Source organism: Falco punctatus, assembly GCF_963210335.1.
Source record: "Falco punctatus genome assembly, chromosome: 10".
In the NCBI taxonomy this organism is placed as follows: Eukaryota; Metazoa; Chordata; class Aves; order Falconiformes; family Falconidae; genus Falco; species Falco punctatus.
This window is the reverse complement of record NC_137590.1, coordinates 11,815,716-11,831,806: the sequence shown is the minus strand read 5'-3', so window position 1 is coordinate 11,831,806 and position 16,091 is coordinate 11,815,716. Positions and strand designations below refer to the sequence as shown.

At 40.1% G+C, this 16,091-nt stretch overlaps 1 protein-coding gene across 3 annotated transcripts in view; it reads right to left on the bottom strand.

Moving 5' to 3' along the window:
• Positions 1–211: 211 nt before the first annotated feature.
• Positions 212–16,091, bottom strand: part of EDN3 (endothelin 3) — a 41,959-nt gene continuing 26,079 nt past the window's right edge. The window contains exons 2-5 of one of the 3 annotated variants that reach the window (XM_080403972.1): positions 15,620–15,857; positions 3,116–3,280; positions 2,495–2,597; positions 1,454–1,617 (exon numbers count right to left, since the gene is read on the bottom strand). In XM_080403972.1, the coding sequence (XP_080260098.1) occupies positions 2,525–2,597; positions 3,116–3,280; positions 15,620–15,857 (476 nt within the window). In that variant the 3' untranslated portion in view covers positions 1,454–1,617; positions 2,495–2,524. Of the gene's footprint in view, positions 1,618–2,494; positions 2,598–3,115; positions 3,281–15,619; positions 15,858–16,091 lie in introns of all 3 variants that reach the window. The other 2 variants (XM_080403973.1, XM_080403974.1) reach the window with 2 other exon arrangements.

Sequence of the window (16,091 nt, the reverse complement as noted above, 5' to 3'; positions counted from 1 at the left end):
ATTTGGGGGGATAAAAAGTTCTAGTTGGTGGTTATAAATGATTAAGCATTCATCATAACAAAGCTTGATTGATTTTTTTTAAAACCCAAAACAATAGTGTCTTTAAAAATTATGGGAAAATAGCATGTGAAGTGTTCTTATACAATAAATAACCTATTTTCTATAAATGTACAAAATCAGCTGATCAGCAATTAAGAAACTGATACAAATGCAGTAACTGAACGATATATTTAATTTTATAACTATAATAATTTATTTATGAAATATATCCACATATATATAAAATATATCATATATATTTTGGCAAAGACCTTCCTTTTTTGTTTCAAACAAAGTTTACTACCACCATTTTAAGCCTATATAACCATTTTTACTGTTAATTTCTTTTCATTTTTCTTTTGGTATCCATCTTTCTCCTGACAAAATATAATTTCATGTCACCAGGTTATAGTTTAATCTACGTGCCCAGGGGAAAGTCTGCATCAAGTTCAGTCAAACCAAAAAAATATCTATAATGTCACAAGTAAGGGATTTCCTCTCTTTTTAAATAATATAGAACAGGATTTCCAAAAGTTACTCTTTTTTTCCTAGCTTACTCTTGCATCCTCCTATCAAAAGAAAGTCCATAATTTCTGAAGAAGTCATTTACACTGAAAAATGTCCAGGGTTACATATAATGCTTATTGCCAAGTTTCCATGTTATTCAGTGATGTTTCAATGAAGAGATAAAAATATGATTTCTAGTACTATCAAAGACAAATGTATGTGGATGATAACGTATGTAGGACCTTAGAATAGCAAATGGTCTAGTACAGTAAGTTACTCTGACTGTATGAAGTTCCACAGTCCTACCCTTTCATCTTTAGGAAATTCTTTGGGATGAATAGTTCATCAACTACAGTGCATCCTTAAATAATCACTGTGAATGTTTTTGAATGGAACTTTGAAGTGCAGGAATAATTTGTGCCTAAATTAGGTAATCTATTGAATACTCAATGTATACTCAACTTGCTATAGTTAATAATAGTATTTATATTAGCCATTCATATTTATTCTGCATAGATACTGCCATTTAAACATCTGCCACAAAGTTACAATATGATGATTCAGGCTTGCATACATTAACAAGAGAAATATTTTGTATCTGTTTATTCTTTATGAGAACTCATGTATAGGCAATCTCTCTCTAACTCATCACATTCTCCAATTACAGTTGCCTGCATAAAGCTGTGGATGGATTCTTCAGACATACAGCAAGCAGTAAGTGGAACAGTATGTTTCTCTATTGTACTTTTTAAAATCGTATAGAAAAATGTTTGCTGAAACTCTGTGTTGCTGAAGTTTGGATCTACCTTTGAATTCTTCTTCAATAGTGATACACTCGCTGCCAGGTTACATGATAAACATTATCCTTTAGTGAGACTCTCGCGAGTGGAGCATGGGAGAAAGCTTCTTCATACAGGTTCACATGCCCTCAAAGTGGCATTGTTGAAATGAAAGTCTTGCATACTGCTGAAATCTCCACTGGCATCAGACTGAAGCATCAAGTTTGTCCATCTCAAGGGAGAGTTGTAGTTTAAGTTCTTGCTTCTGAGCTTCAGCAAATAAATGTTAAAGCTTTAAAAAACAAAAAGAAAAACAAACAAATCAAACATCTTAATTATTCAGACCTAAATCTCTATTTCATGATAGAACTATGGTTCACCTCCTTTAATATGCATACATAGAGTGAATGCTACCCAGTTGTCTAATTAGCTCTGATCAAATAATCACAGCAATAAATTCAGTCTGGGGACTTCTAATCCAAGTGCTTCCCTTCATAGCAAAAAAATTTGGGTAATGGTGTGATTTTTATTATTATTTATTTTAAACACGTCCAGTGGCAGCTGCTTTTACGCAGAAAACAACTGTGTGCTTATCTTGACATCATTTTGCATTTCCTTGTAGCAATAGTATTAAGGGTAGATTTGGAACTGCAACTTTTTGAAACTGGCTACTAGGTCACAATAACCTCTTTGTATCCAACATTTAAAGTAGGTTTATTTTCCCTCCAAATACTTTTCCCACAAAGTTTGTTCTGTTTCTTTACCTTGACAATTTAAGTTTTACTAAAGCACTGCACTGGGACATGTAGCTTAAGTTGTTGCAGTGCTAAATGAGCAAAAAGATGATAGACAGGAACAGACCTTGCCCTAAAAAAAAAAGGGGGGGGGGGGGGCACTGTTGCCAAAATATGTATTGGCCTCTAGCCAAAGAATCCAGTTTCTGAAGAAGCTGTATCAGCATGAGAAAAGTTGTAGTAGCTCTCTGTATACTAGAGGTTATTTTAAAAAATACATTTTAAAAACCCAAACAACTCATGGGCCAAATTCTGCCCTTATTTAGCAAGAAGCGGTAGTAGTCAGTTGAAAGGATTTAAGAGTTCTGCAAATACAAAGAAAATGTGTGGAAAATTAGTATTTCTTCTTTTTAACATTGAACATCTCTAGCATACCTGACTGTTGAGAATCCTCTGAGCTCTGTGCTACTGAATGAAAGTGTGTTCTTCTTCCCTGCACTGGTCTTTCTCCTCTGTCTTTTTCATTGATCCATGACTTCTGGGGAAGAGAGATTTTCTGTTTGTCACTGCATTCTCATCAATTACCTTTACAAAGCCATTCATCAAATGACAATGTCATACTCTTCATCAGGCTAGATAAAACTTACAACACTCTAAAATAGTGCAGCATTAAGTGTGTCCCTAACGGGACAGATCTGCTGTTTCAAAAATACCACATCATAAAAAGAAACAGCAAAAAGAAAATTCAGAGCAGTACTGTACTGGGTCTGGCCTCTTCCCTTCACCTATTAAACTCTCTTTATTGTGACATGAGTTTTCTCACTTTTGCTCTTCATGTTCACTCCCCCATCCCGCTTAAGGGGGAAGTGAACAAGCAGCAGTCTAAGTGCTTGGCTGCTGGCCAGGGTTAACCTACCACAACTGCAGATGATAATTTTATTTTAAATCAATGTATTTGTTAATTGCTTCCATTTGATACATGCAAATTGATTAATTTATCTCCATGAAACAGTCAAATCATATAGATAGTTTGCAGTGTTAAGAAAAGAGACTCACCTTCTTCTGTCTTGCATTCTTCTGCAAAACTGCATGCACTGGTTGTCATAGGAGTCCAAACAAGAACACCGAAATGACGGCTGGAGAGCACTCTGGAACTGGCCTGTAGACCTTTTGCCTCTGAAACTGCCTCTGTAGTTAGACAGCCCATATGGCACAGTTCTCCTGTTGTGAGAACCACAAATACTGTATATTTTAGGAACCAATTAAAATGAAATTCCCTATCTTTTCATTTAGAAAATAGATCTACTGATGCAATAAATAGCGGTACAAAAATCAAACCCTATGCTTACATAAGAAGTTCTGCCTATAACAGATCACAACTCCTGCTCAATCAACTCAGCCTTCCACACAGTTATATAAAGTAGCAGACACTCAGCTCAACAGGCAGAATTAATTGGCAACTACACTAGCTATCTTAAAAAAACTCTGATTACCTAAGAGCTCATATGAATACATCCCCAGGGTATTGCTTATTTTACTGCTTATTCCTTTATTTTGTTGGTTACCCCCCACAAATGCACAAAATTTATGTTCAGTGCCATAGCTGATATGAAGTGACAAACAAGCTGTGCTGATTTCCACCAGATAAGTAACATCATGTTGTTGTCATCATATTCATGATTCAGAGCCCGATTTGCCATCAATTTTATCACTGAGAAAACTGTCAACATGATTCGTTTATTGCATCATGTTTGGAGCATGACCCACGGAGTTATAAATGTGAGAAACAGACAGATAATCTTCCTCATACATATCTACTAGTACTTTTCTACAAGAGATTATACTCTGTACCGCACAGCACACCAAGAAATAGCAAGAGGTAGTTCTCTTTATTTCCCTGCAGTCTGGCATGCTTTGTTCTTTAATGGGTTATAGTCAATATTATTAGCAGAAAAGGACGTGCTTCATCGCTGCCTGCTAACATCCAAAAAAAGCATCGGACAGTTTAGACTGATGTCATAAATTATTCTCCTACAAGTTGTTAAAGAATCTCAATTGATAGCAGGTGTACATCACATGGAACTTCTGGAGACCCATAAAAGTTCCTGTGTACCTGAGGGATGGGCTAAGAAACCCACAAATCCACAAACACTAAAAATCTGAAGAGCATCTCATGTTCAAAAGCAAGAAGGAAGGTGGGGAGTGGTGGTGGAAGGCAAGGGAGAGAAAGTAAGAATATATCTAGAAAGGTTACAGAACAAAGCCTGAATAATCAGTCTGGAACCCTAACTTCAATAGTTGTACTTATCTCATTTGTTTTCATAAAAACATCATTAGACTATTAATTGGAAAGCTGCAAATTTTCTGTTTTCACACACACATGGTGGGCTGAAATGTTCAGAAACATTGCTTTCATAAACTCTGCAATAATTTTTCATGTAACATCAGTATGGTTGATGCAAATCACTTACTCAAACCTTTGCACTTACAGTACATGTGAGCTTGTAACAGCATCTCATCTTTCACAGCCTGAATCAGACCAATCATAGATAGATTTATCATAAAATCATGCTGAAACATAGAAAATCACAAGTGTCTGAGACCATGAGATGGTCCTTCTCCAGCAGATGCTGATCTGCCTCACCTATATGCAAAAACTGTTGCATATTTTCTCTGCTTCCTTCGTTCTACGGCTATGTCTAGACGCTGGGAGAGATCAAGAAATATGCATGTTAGTCTTAAAATATTTTTAGGACTTGATTTTGGCACCCCTTCGCAGTCATTTAAAAAGCTTTTTGTTGTCTTCAGGATTAGGAGTGAGTCCCATTTCATAACTGAAGAGTATTAAAAACTCTATCCTGTCAATCTGCTTTAGAATAATGAACGCTAAATGGCTAACATAGGTAACTTCTGACATAAATAGCTGCTGCATGATCATGTTTTTAATACATTCAAGTTTTTCATGAAGTAATGGCTAATACTTTAAGACAGGAACCAGGAGGAAGTTCCTGTATTTTTAAAAGAGTGGTGAACCCTCTGTGAAAACTGCCTGGTAGAAAACTTCCCGCTCAGATTTAAGCTAAAATGGAAAGATGATTTTTGCTTGGTCTAGCCAAACTTGAAACCCCTATTTCATGGCAGATAGCTTGCCAGGGGATAAATGAAGCTTTTGCAGATGTCATCCATCCCATATTGTGCTAACAAGACATATAATACTGTAGTATGTTATTCTCGTTATTTAGTGTTTCCTTGTTAAAAAGTCACTTTTCCAAAACATGATACTGTTTTTTTCTTACTCTCTAAATCAGAATCTCTGCTGCAGTTTGCCCTGTGTCAGAGCCTCTGCCTGAATAGCCAGAGAGGAAGAAAGGCACATGTTTTATTCCTTATTGCTGCAGTTTGAAAATTAATGGACCGACTACAATCATCATCAATTTTGTCTTAACACATCAGTGTGTGAACAACAGTGATTGAGGAATGGGCCCGTTACCAGTCTGCTGCCTTTCTTAAGAGACAGTAAATTCCAGCAAACAGGCAGGGGTGGACAATATAGTATAATTACAAGGGGTAAGAACCATGCATCACAGCCCTAAGCAAGGGAGGAGGCTGATGTTTTAGATCCTGTTCCTGATCGTTCTAATGAAGTGCCTTACATTCTATGAAACTTACAATATTTATGAAAGTATGCTTCATAGCTTGGAAAATGTTTTCAAGATCCCTTCATTATCAGTGGTCCAGAAATATATGCCGATCCAACGACATTTTCAAGTGTAAGAATTTTAACTAGAACACTCAAGCAAAAATTTTCACATACACTGATGTATGTAAAAGTATAATTAGGTATCCCGATATGCCTGAGTTTGATTTCTAATCCAAAAATCCAAACCCCAGATAAAGTTCAATAGCAACCCGGTGTCTTTCCAACAGTATTCAGAAAAAGCTAAAAAATATAGCAGATGTTTTCTTGCCTGTCAGTTACTCTGATGCAACTCATAAATCACATTTAAGCAAATGATAGTGTGTATGGTTATCATTCCAGAAAATGATAGTATTTCAAGTTAGTTCATGCCTCTTTCTCAGCACTTCAGAAGTGAGAGGAAATGCTGAAGAGATTCAGTTGAACAAGTATCAGAAGCACTTGCCTAGCAGCATGCTTAATCTTAGATTGTTGCACGTGATTAACAAATGGTGCTGCAACACTCAGGTTCAAAACGAGGTGCGCAGAGTCACAATTTCTACACACTGAATGGGAATTATTGTCAAGATGTAATTGTCACCAAGGATTTGTGTTGCTAAGAAGTCTCTTTGCTTTCCATTTCAGGTGAGGCATCTGTTTTCTTTAGTGAAAGCTTGCCGACTTTAGTATATGCATGGCAGTTTGTGTCTCCACAGTAAAGATGTGCAGCAGCTGACCTAGGCAGAGGCAGATTTGTTGGCTAGCCATCTGCTAGGCTTCTAGGGATCCTGAACAACCAGCTCCCTTACACTCTGCTCCTTGCAGTTATGACCGGGTCCCTGGCCAAAGTACTGTCTAAGAGCCATTTACAAATGTTTTGGAAATTTCTACACAAAATCCATAGATTTGTAATTTTTTTTAACATTTACAATTCAAAGGAAATTTTAGTTTCTGACCTCAAACTCAGTATGCATAGTTTCTTCCTTTAGGAGAACAAAATTCTCCTGAAACAGTGAATCAGGTTTCCACATGTTTAAGAGCTACCGTGTACTGGGTGTCCTTTATGCCTTTCCTCTCTACAAACTGGGGAACAAGCAAACCTAAGCAATTCTGGATCAGCCTTTCCAAGGTACTACTTTGAACTGGTATCTGTGTGCCAACATACAACCTGGGATTTACATAGAAGTGACCCTCTGTTGTGGAGTTCAGTTACCAGTATGATTGCTGCAGCCAGCAAGTGGGTGCATAGAAGCCTGCATGCTCAGTTTTAAAGCACCTTCTAAATTACAGAAGGCCTGAGTTTAAGGAAATAACTTCTTCTTCAGTATAAGCTGTTTTTTCTTTATTCTGTATGCAAAAAAAAGAAGATGCTAACACAACTCTCCAGTACCTGGAATTATTCCATATGATGAAATTACGATTAGTCAGTGCCACAGAGCTGTTAACTAAAGATAAGTCCATGTATAATATAGAGCAGCGCGAAGCTGATCAAAGCACAGGGTGCCTTTTTCATTTGAAACATACTTTTGATTTCTGCAATGAAAAGGAATACACAGCAATCTTTAGGTCAGCTAGTATTTCTCCTAGAATTTTAAAAGAACAAAAGTATAGATTTGCAGACTGGACACTCAGATGCTGAAATAACCTAGATTATTTCTGTACTTTGTGTCCACAGAACACAGTCATAAAAGCTCTCCCCTGACAGTCAGCTAGCTCTTGAAGCAAGTTTTTGCCATTACATTAACAGAAACAGGCATTTGTTTGTTGAAAAAGACAAGTAGTACTGAGCAGTAGTGAAACAGTTATTCTGAACCAGTGGTATCAGTGGAAATTTCCCACAGAAAAATAATCTGCTCATTGAATGACTACTACCTGCATGTCTGTGTAGAAGAATCATACTTCAAGGGAAGTATGATTTGCCTAAGTCCTGTTGTCAATCATTTATACTATAGTGAATGTTCAGAATTCAGGCAGATAAATCCAATTGGTTTATTTTAATTTTTATAACATGTGGCTGAGTTTCTCAGGCTATGTTATAATTGACCTATGAGCAGCTATTATTTTCTACTTTCCCAGCCACTTACACACAGTAGATAGCTCCAGGGCACTTGAGAGTTTCAGGCAAAACAAAGGGATGAGGGGGTTGCAGCAATCATCTTAGATGCTGTGATTTCAGTATTCAGCAATATATTTTCTGGCATGCATCCAGGCCAGCAAGGCTCCTAACAGTCTCCAGTGTTTTCAGACAATCTTAAAATGTATGAGATCCCTGTAAGGACCACTGAGAACAAAAAATGTGGAGAAGCAGCAAAATTTAACAACCTCCAAGTGAAACAACATGTCTCTAGAATGAAAGATGCTTGGGGCAAATAACAGATATTTCATACAAAGCTCCTGCAGTAACATTGTGTAGCTGTAGATGAAGAGATCGTTGGCTGCTCTGAAAGCTGGCTACAACTCTTTCTGTAACAGGCGTATTTTCTAACAGAGAAGTTCACAATAGGTGTACCTCTCGTATCACCCTTTCCTTTTCCTCCTCATTTAAGTAAAACATCTTCCTCAAAGTGCTTGACTTGCTGGTCTTCTGCCATTCTAACCATATGCTCCATTCACAGAAGCGCTACTCTTTTTGAGTAGTTTTTTGCAGTTAAAATCATTTCAGAGGAAACAAACTTTTATTCTTTATAGCCACACCTTCATTTGCACATCCTCAATTTAGTCATAGTCAGTATTCCTAGATACCTAATTAGGCTAACATTATCCAAAAAAGATGCACCTCCATGATCTTGCTTATTTGGTTTAACCTTCAATTTTTTTCCCAGTCTTATTCTTCAATTAATACTTGTTAATTTGTCAGGACCCAAATTAGTTGTAGTTTCTTAGTTATACCTAATTCAGGTAATGAGCCAAGGATTGCACACATCGCCTTCATCATCCAGTTTCACTGATCACATGAGTTCTTTGATTTCCCTCCTGTTGGGACTTTATGGTACCCAAGTACAGGACTGTGAGCGAATATGAAGGGGGGTTACCACTAGTCCTCCTCCTCCTGTAGCTGTCAAAACAATGTTAGATGTTTTCTTCTTCAAACATGAACAGAAAAATATCTGAGCTGAGTGAAAAGCTGGGATACATTTCTTGAGGTAAGCAATCTGAAGGAAGCATGGAGGGTGGGGGTGGGTATTTTTCCATTAACACCCCAAATACTCAGAGAGGCTGGGTAGAGCTCACCTGACCTAATAAACTCAGTCACTGTTTCACAAAAATACCTCTCTCGAAACAACACTGCTCAAATCCTTCAGTACCTCATACCAATCCCAATCTGCTCCCAGTTTTGTGGCAAGATATATGATTCTTGGTTTAAATAAATAAAATCCAGTGCAGCATTTTCTGTTCGTGAGGCCCAGACTCCCATTATTCTTTTTCCTTCCTCTGACTGGCTGGAGTATTATTACTAAGTGGGCTGGTTCTAAGACAAATACACTGAGGTAAATCCCAAAAGGCAGAGCAGCTGGAAATTTGATTACTTTCATCCATATTTATGTCTCAAATGGTAGCTTTTTCAAACTAAAATTCGGAGTACTTATTGCTAGCTTTTGAAGCCACCATACCAGCGCGCACAAAGAACACACACTCCAACCCCTATTTCTACCACTCTTCATAGTGTATATAGTTCAAAACCCACTGCTGGGTTTAAAACAAATAAAACAAAAACCTAGGGGAAAATAAACACATGGTGTTAAAACTTAAGACAGATGAAAGTGACTGTGGTTTGACAGCCCACAAGACTATTTATTCTTAGAATGAGATCAACATGAGCAGCAGTAGCGAAGTTTCAGACACGAGCTATTAGTGCCTCATCCCTGACCCCATCTTCTGTGGGGCCAGCTCCTGCAGTGACATGGGATTTTAGCCTGCAGAGCCAAGTCATTTCAAGTCTTTCAGAGGATACTGCTGCTAGAACATCAATATTGTGTGTACTGTAAATAAGCTTTACAGGAAGACTGCGAAGATATACTCTGCTTTTAGACTGTGGAGGACATGCAAGCTGTGCACGTTTCAGACAGTAAGGCACTGAAAGTGTGAAGTCAACACACGACTTAAACATGCAACAAGAATAACTATGTTTGAATAACAAGCCTAAAAATCCAGTCAGTTTGTCCATGATAAAACATAACAGTAACAGCAGAAGCCTGTTAGTACATTCAGTAAATCCATCTGAAACACTCTCCATTTGATGTGAGGATCTGTGCATCTTTTTAACACCAAAGATCCTCCATTTTTAGGATTAGAGCTATTTACCCTGTCATTTCAATTTGCACAAAAATTTGTAACTAAAAAAAACAAACAGGAAGTTACTCTTCCTTATCTCCATCAATTTCTTTTATCTGCTTTATGCTTGGTATTTTTTCCTATCAGTATGACCACAGGTTCCATAGCTTGAGTTATTTCAGTTACTAGCTTGTTAAGATTTTTCTTTTTATCTTCAACATTCAGAATACATTAGGACATACGGCGTATATATGTAGTCTAATCTTGGTAGCATCCATGTATACAAGCCAAATAGATTTCGGTGAACATGTAGATAGTAAAGTCTGCAAAATGCAGGGCAAACTTCATTTAGAAAAGTAAAAGTAACTCAACAGGATATTCATCACTTCACTTTTGGCACTCGATTCTGATGGTTAACCATATGCAGTGTTTAACCAACAGATCAGCTTCCTTATTTGAACTGCCTGGCTCGCCCCCACTGTTTTATCATCTTGCCTTTGGCTAGCAGGTATTTTCAGTCCGATCTGTTAAAATTCTAAGCACATGCTTAGTTGTTCTGCTGAGCAAGAGATCTTTAGCTGTGTACTTTTATTTCCAGTAATATACAGGACATCATCTAAACTTATCTAATTATGAAAATAATTCTCAAAAAGTGGAGTAATTTTAATACTTTATAATACAACTTAATATCCATAAGGATGAAAAGCATGTAAAATTGTTATGTGGGCTTCCATTCAACGAAGATGTTACGAAGGCAAAATTAGCACAGCAGAACGTAGTTAGAACAAGAGTATCCAGTTGGTTGTCTTAAGTCTTCTCTTTTGTAACACCCCCCCCCAAGCCATCACTTCCTCTCTCTATATGACCAAAGCTATGAGTGAAGTGATGATAGGGCACAAATTTTTTCCATTCTAAGATGACTTTCTGATGGTAACCTTAGCCAGTAATGAGCAAAGATCATTAACTTACAACTGTTAGAGAGCTGACAACACGTGGAATCAGCTGCTGTTGTCTGTTCAGCTTGACAATTCCTGGACCCCTAAGAAACCCATTTGTCGTCGCTTTCAGGGAAGACCAAAAAAATGGAAGTGTATGAAAAGCCTTTCTCACCCTAATGGCTGGTCACATTAGGTCAGGAAAACAGATTCCCACAGGGGAACTATCTGGAGACAACCTAGTGCTAAGGAATATCTGACTTGTTGTGTTACAGAAACAAATTTCTTCTCTATTGAAGTGACAAAATATCACATCCTTGTGGTGTCACCATGTGAGCACACACCGTGAAACAGTCACCATACATCCATCAGTACATCCCACAGAGCAAAGCAACAGAATGCAAGTCAGTGCATGCTCTTCCACGGGGGAAACAGAACGTAAATACAGAGGATCAGAGCAGCAAACACAAAGTTAGATCCAGTTCTTCCTTTCACTTTGTCCACCCAGTTCTCCCGATTCAGAAATTCATGTAATTGGCAGACAGAACTCTTAGATCATCATGTAAGCTGTTCTCTATATCACGGTCGCAGAATCTCATTCAGTAACTCATCTTTTGAGCGTAACAGCAAATACTGAAATAAGACATATCATCTACAAAAAAATAGTTTTGATTTAGACACTTCAAGAAATTATTATTTCTAGTGCTTAGTTTGAGGAAATAACTTTACCAGTGTGGATTTATACTAACTCTTTTGAAAGTGTCTGGATTATTGCCATAAATTCTCATTACAATTTTATTTCAGAATTCAGACCACTTGAGTATCTGGTACTGTGTCCTCATGACAGTATGACTTTCTTATAGTTGTCACCTTTTAATCTTTCACTAATCATTCCCAGCATCTCTAATGCTTCACACAGCAACATTATTATTAATTGAACCATATTTTGCTGTTGAAGCACAAGTTCAGTTCATATTGAAATATTCTTTGAAGAAGTGCCTATCTAAAAGTCTTGCCTGTATTTTCTCCCTTAACTTACATAATTAAGCATCAAGTTGTGGCTGTACTACACCAGTGGGTACTGTTTAAAAGAATTAATTCTTTCTTCTTTAAGATATGTCTGTAGCTATAGATCAAGATAAGCATAATGAATCAGTTGACAAAAAAGATACATTGCAAACTAATTCCTAAGTAATCAATCTTATCAGTGAGAATAATTTACCAGCTTTTAATTACCTTTGTTACGCAACCTTTGCCTACATCATATAATTGCATTATTCTATTCTGACTGACTTGACTTTCTTCAGGTCTTGTTTTCCACTTAAGGGTCCCACTGTTCCCAGGATAAAAGATTCACTATGTCAAAACAACACTGGTGTGCTTACTAGTTTGGACTAACAGCAGTGGTTCATGAACAAGTATAAAGCAATACTCAAACATTTGTGCAGAGATAATTTCTCATTTAATTGGTAATAGCTGCAAAGAATCAGAGGCTGCATATCCTGTTATTTTGTGCTTTTCTACAACTGTCACCCTGCTGATCTAAGTGGTTTCTCAGCATGGTAGGAACAGACCCTCTATCATCGCTCTGCCTCCAACAGTTTCAATAAAAACTTCATCTGGTTTTCCAGAAGAGGCCATGACCAAAATTTGTTTTGAATGTATTACAACAGTGCTTAACAGCTTCTTCTGTTGGGAAGAGCAGGGGGAAGAAAACAGAGGAGGAAGTAAAGTTTGTCTTTGAAGTATCAAGGAGAGAGTAACCTGGAAAGAAAAAATATTAAGGAATTTGTGATGGGAATAAGAAATGATAATGTGAAGGACGTAAGTCAGGGGAAATAAGAAAGAAAAAAATAATAAAAAGCAACTGTAGTGTTTGATGTAGGAAATAAAACCAAAAAAAAGATGTGATAAGTAAATAAGCAAGAAAAATATCAGAATCAACGGATGTCAGGAAAACTTCTCCAGTCTTTAACACCATCTTTCTGGCCTCCCATTGTGCGCATGGTCCTCAAAGTTGCATTTGAGCCAGATTTTTAGTAAATAGAAAAACTTTCAACAACATGCATACAACAGCAACATAAAAGCCCCATTTACAAACAACCAGTCTGTACAGATCCAGTGGTTACTTCCATTTAAAAAGAAGCAGCATAATGTGCATGGGATATTAGATTGCACAAGCAAGCCTGAGTTCTCTCGTTCACATCCAGAAGCACCTTTTGACTTACTGAGATACCGTTCCAGGTAGGACACCAGGCCAGAATTACAGCCATGCGACATGAAATCTTAAGTCCAGCTACCTCTGCCCTCATATACAGAGGCATTCCTAGAAAGAGTCCAAGGAATTTTGAAAATCGAGACTGCGCTCTTTCAGCTTAGAGAAAGATCTGTACATCTACCTCACCTGTAAACAGAGCTTTTCCCTTCATTGCTCACCTTTCTAGCTCAGACCAGGTAAGCCTCAAGGAACAGCTAGAGGAGCAGGACAGCAAACAGCCCCTTTCAGACACCTGGCTCTTCCAGCCAAAGGGCACCACGCTCTAGGCACTGCAGCCAGCCAATTTTGAGAGGACCTCCTTTCTCCAGTTCTAATGAGCACTTACAGATTCTAGAAAATTCAGTTCCTACTGGACTAATTCCCCTAATGTCTACTGTTATCCACTCACTATTTATCAACCCCAGAGGGCCCTCAGCATCCCGATTAACCTAGTTCCAGCAGTGTTATTAGGTTACACAGGTTCATGTATTTGGATCACAGTAGCTAAAATGTATTGTTCTATGCGAGTATTTAATATTCAAATTGAATATATTCATTCTATAGCTTGTACAGAAATGTCCAGTCACACTTTCCTAGACCTCAGGTCGAATGGTTCCAGGCTAATCTATACACTAGACCATGGAGGCAGACTTCACATATCTGAGATTTGCTGTTATGTACAACTGACTTCTGTTAAGAAAGCAGAGACTTATGGCCCCAACGCAATATGCATCATGAGAAAGTTATATCTCTCTCTGTTCTCTGGGTTTTTGTTCTTTCATTGGTGATGCTTGCACAAAACTTTCATGTAGGACAAAAATTCTCCACATCACTGAATTTACTCCACACTATTAACGCACACCAAATATTTTTGCCATTGGAATGAAAGTTATAATTCCTGTAGACTTAAAACAGGATATCCTTAAAGAAAAAAAAAAAAAAAAGAAGTGGGTGTGTGTTTAAAATTAGCAGAATTCTATTTATTCAGTGTGTAGGGGCAAAGGAATGTCATTCCTCCGTTTTCACTGATGAAGCTCTGACATAAATAGAGTCATAAATATTTAGCTAAAATAATTCTAAGTAATCCTGGGGTGGATTAGCACAGGTATGGAACTCAAGGAATTGAATGCCTTGTGTGAATACATGATACTTTCGGGTTGGTAGAAGTTCAAAAGACTCGTCATCAGACATGGCCTCTAGCCAGGACACACACATGAATTTACAAATTAAGCATCCTAAACCCCATCTGACATAACTTATTTTACTGCTACTTTCAATTTTTGTATTCTTTTTGTTATTTTAATCTGCTTAAAAGCTTTGCAATTGATTCAAAGGCAGATCCAAGTTAGTACAACTGTTCATAACTGCAGTCAGCGGAGTACTTGGTATGTGTAGTTCACATCCACGCAGTCAGATCATTCATTCTTGAAGTTCATCAAAAGAAATCTGGGTTTAGATTCACCTGATCTGATTATTTTTCAAGAAGCAATTGCTGTGGCTGCTGCGGGACTGAAACCTACTAGCCTACGCAAATCTTCACAAATCCTTGAGACTGTCAGTTACTCAGAGAGACAGGCTATATACTGCGGGGTAGGAAAAGGCAGCCTCTAACCTTTGGGACGCAGGGAATCCTCCTGGGTGGGTTCTTTTCATTCAGTACTGCCAGTACCGACCCTGCCTTTCTGCACGCGTGCTGCGCCCCCGCTGACCCGCGTGGAACTCAGAATTTTTAGTTCGTGGGAAATGGTTTCAAAATTTGTTTTTCTCATGAGTTGAAACAAAAAGTCATGTTTGCCATTCCCATAAAGCGTAATTGTCAGAGATGTTCTTTTGTAACATTTTAAATCTGGTCTATTGAGTTTTTCAAAAGTTAGTCTTTTAACGTCAGAGGTATTTTTCCCACGTGGATTTTTACCAAGACCAGCACAGCTGCGCACACACGGCTCTCCCCTTCCCAACGCGGCTTCGTAGGGCACAGCTCGCTCCTGCCAGGGGGCTGCTTCCCCCGTGAGGGGCTTCGCCCGGCCGCCCCCGCAGCCCCCGGCCGCGCACAGCGGGGCCCGCCGTGCCCCCGAGCCGGAGCTCACCGCGCCGGGGCCTGTGCCCGGGGCTCCCCCGGCAGGTGGCGGGGTGGCGGGGGGGAGGCCCCGCGGCACAGCCCGCCCCGGCAGCGGGACCCGGCGCTACCGGCGGAGCGCGCCGGCCCCTCGCCCACCCCCACCCCGACGCCGGCGGGAGCCGGCTCCGCCCGCAGCGCACTCGGCCTCCCGGGGGCGGGCGGGAGCCCAGCCCGTTACCGGCCCGTGGCAGAGGCCGCGCAGCCCCGCCGGCCCCCGCACCTCCCCCTGCCCGCGGGGGTCGCGCCCTCCGCCGCCCGGCCCGGCCCGCCATTTCGCGTCGCGCCGCCCGCACTCACTCACTCGGGGGTGTTGATCCAGATGATGTCGAGGTGGCAGTAGTAGACGCACTCCTTGTCCTTGTAGGTGTAGCAAGTGCAGCGCCGGGCCCGGTGCCGCTGCGCCCCGCCGTCCGCCCTGGCCCTGCCGGCCGGTAGCGCCGCCGCCTCGCTCAGCTGCCGCTCCCGCTGCCCCGGCGCCGCCCAGCGCGGCTCACCGCCGGCCGGCAGCGGCAGGGCGCGGGGCCGGGGCAGCGCGGACCCTGCACCGCGGGAAGGCAAGAGCAGCGCTCAGCGCCCGGCGCCCCCTCCCCGGCGCCCCCCGGCCCTCCGGAACGGGGCCCGAACCGCGCCGGCCTCCGGTGGGTCGGGGCTGCTCGGAGCACCGTTATGTTTATATTCACCGCGGCGCGGTTGGGGGGCACCCGCAGCCCCGGCAGCCTGGGGCTGCACCGCTAGCGAGGGGGTCTCTTTTTAAACCCACGTACGCCAAATGA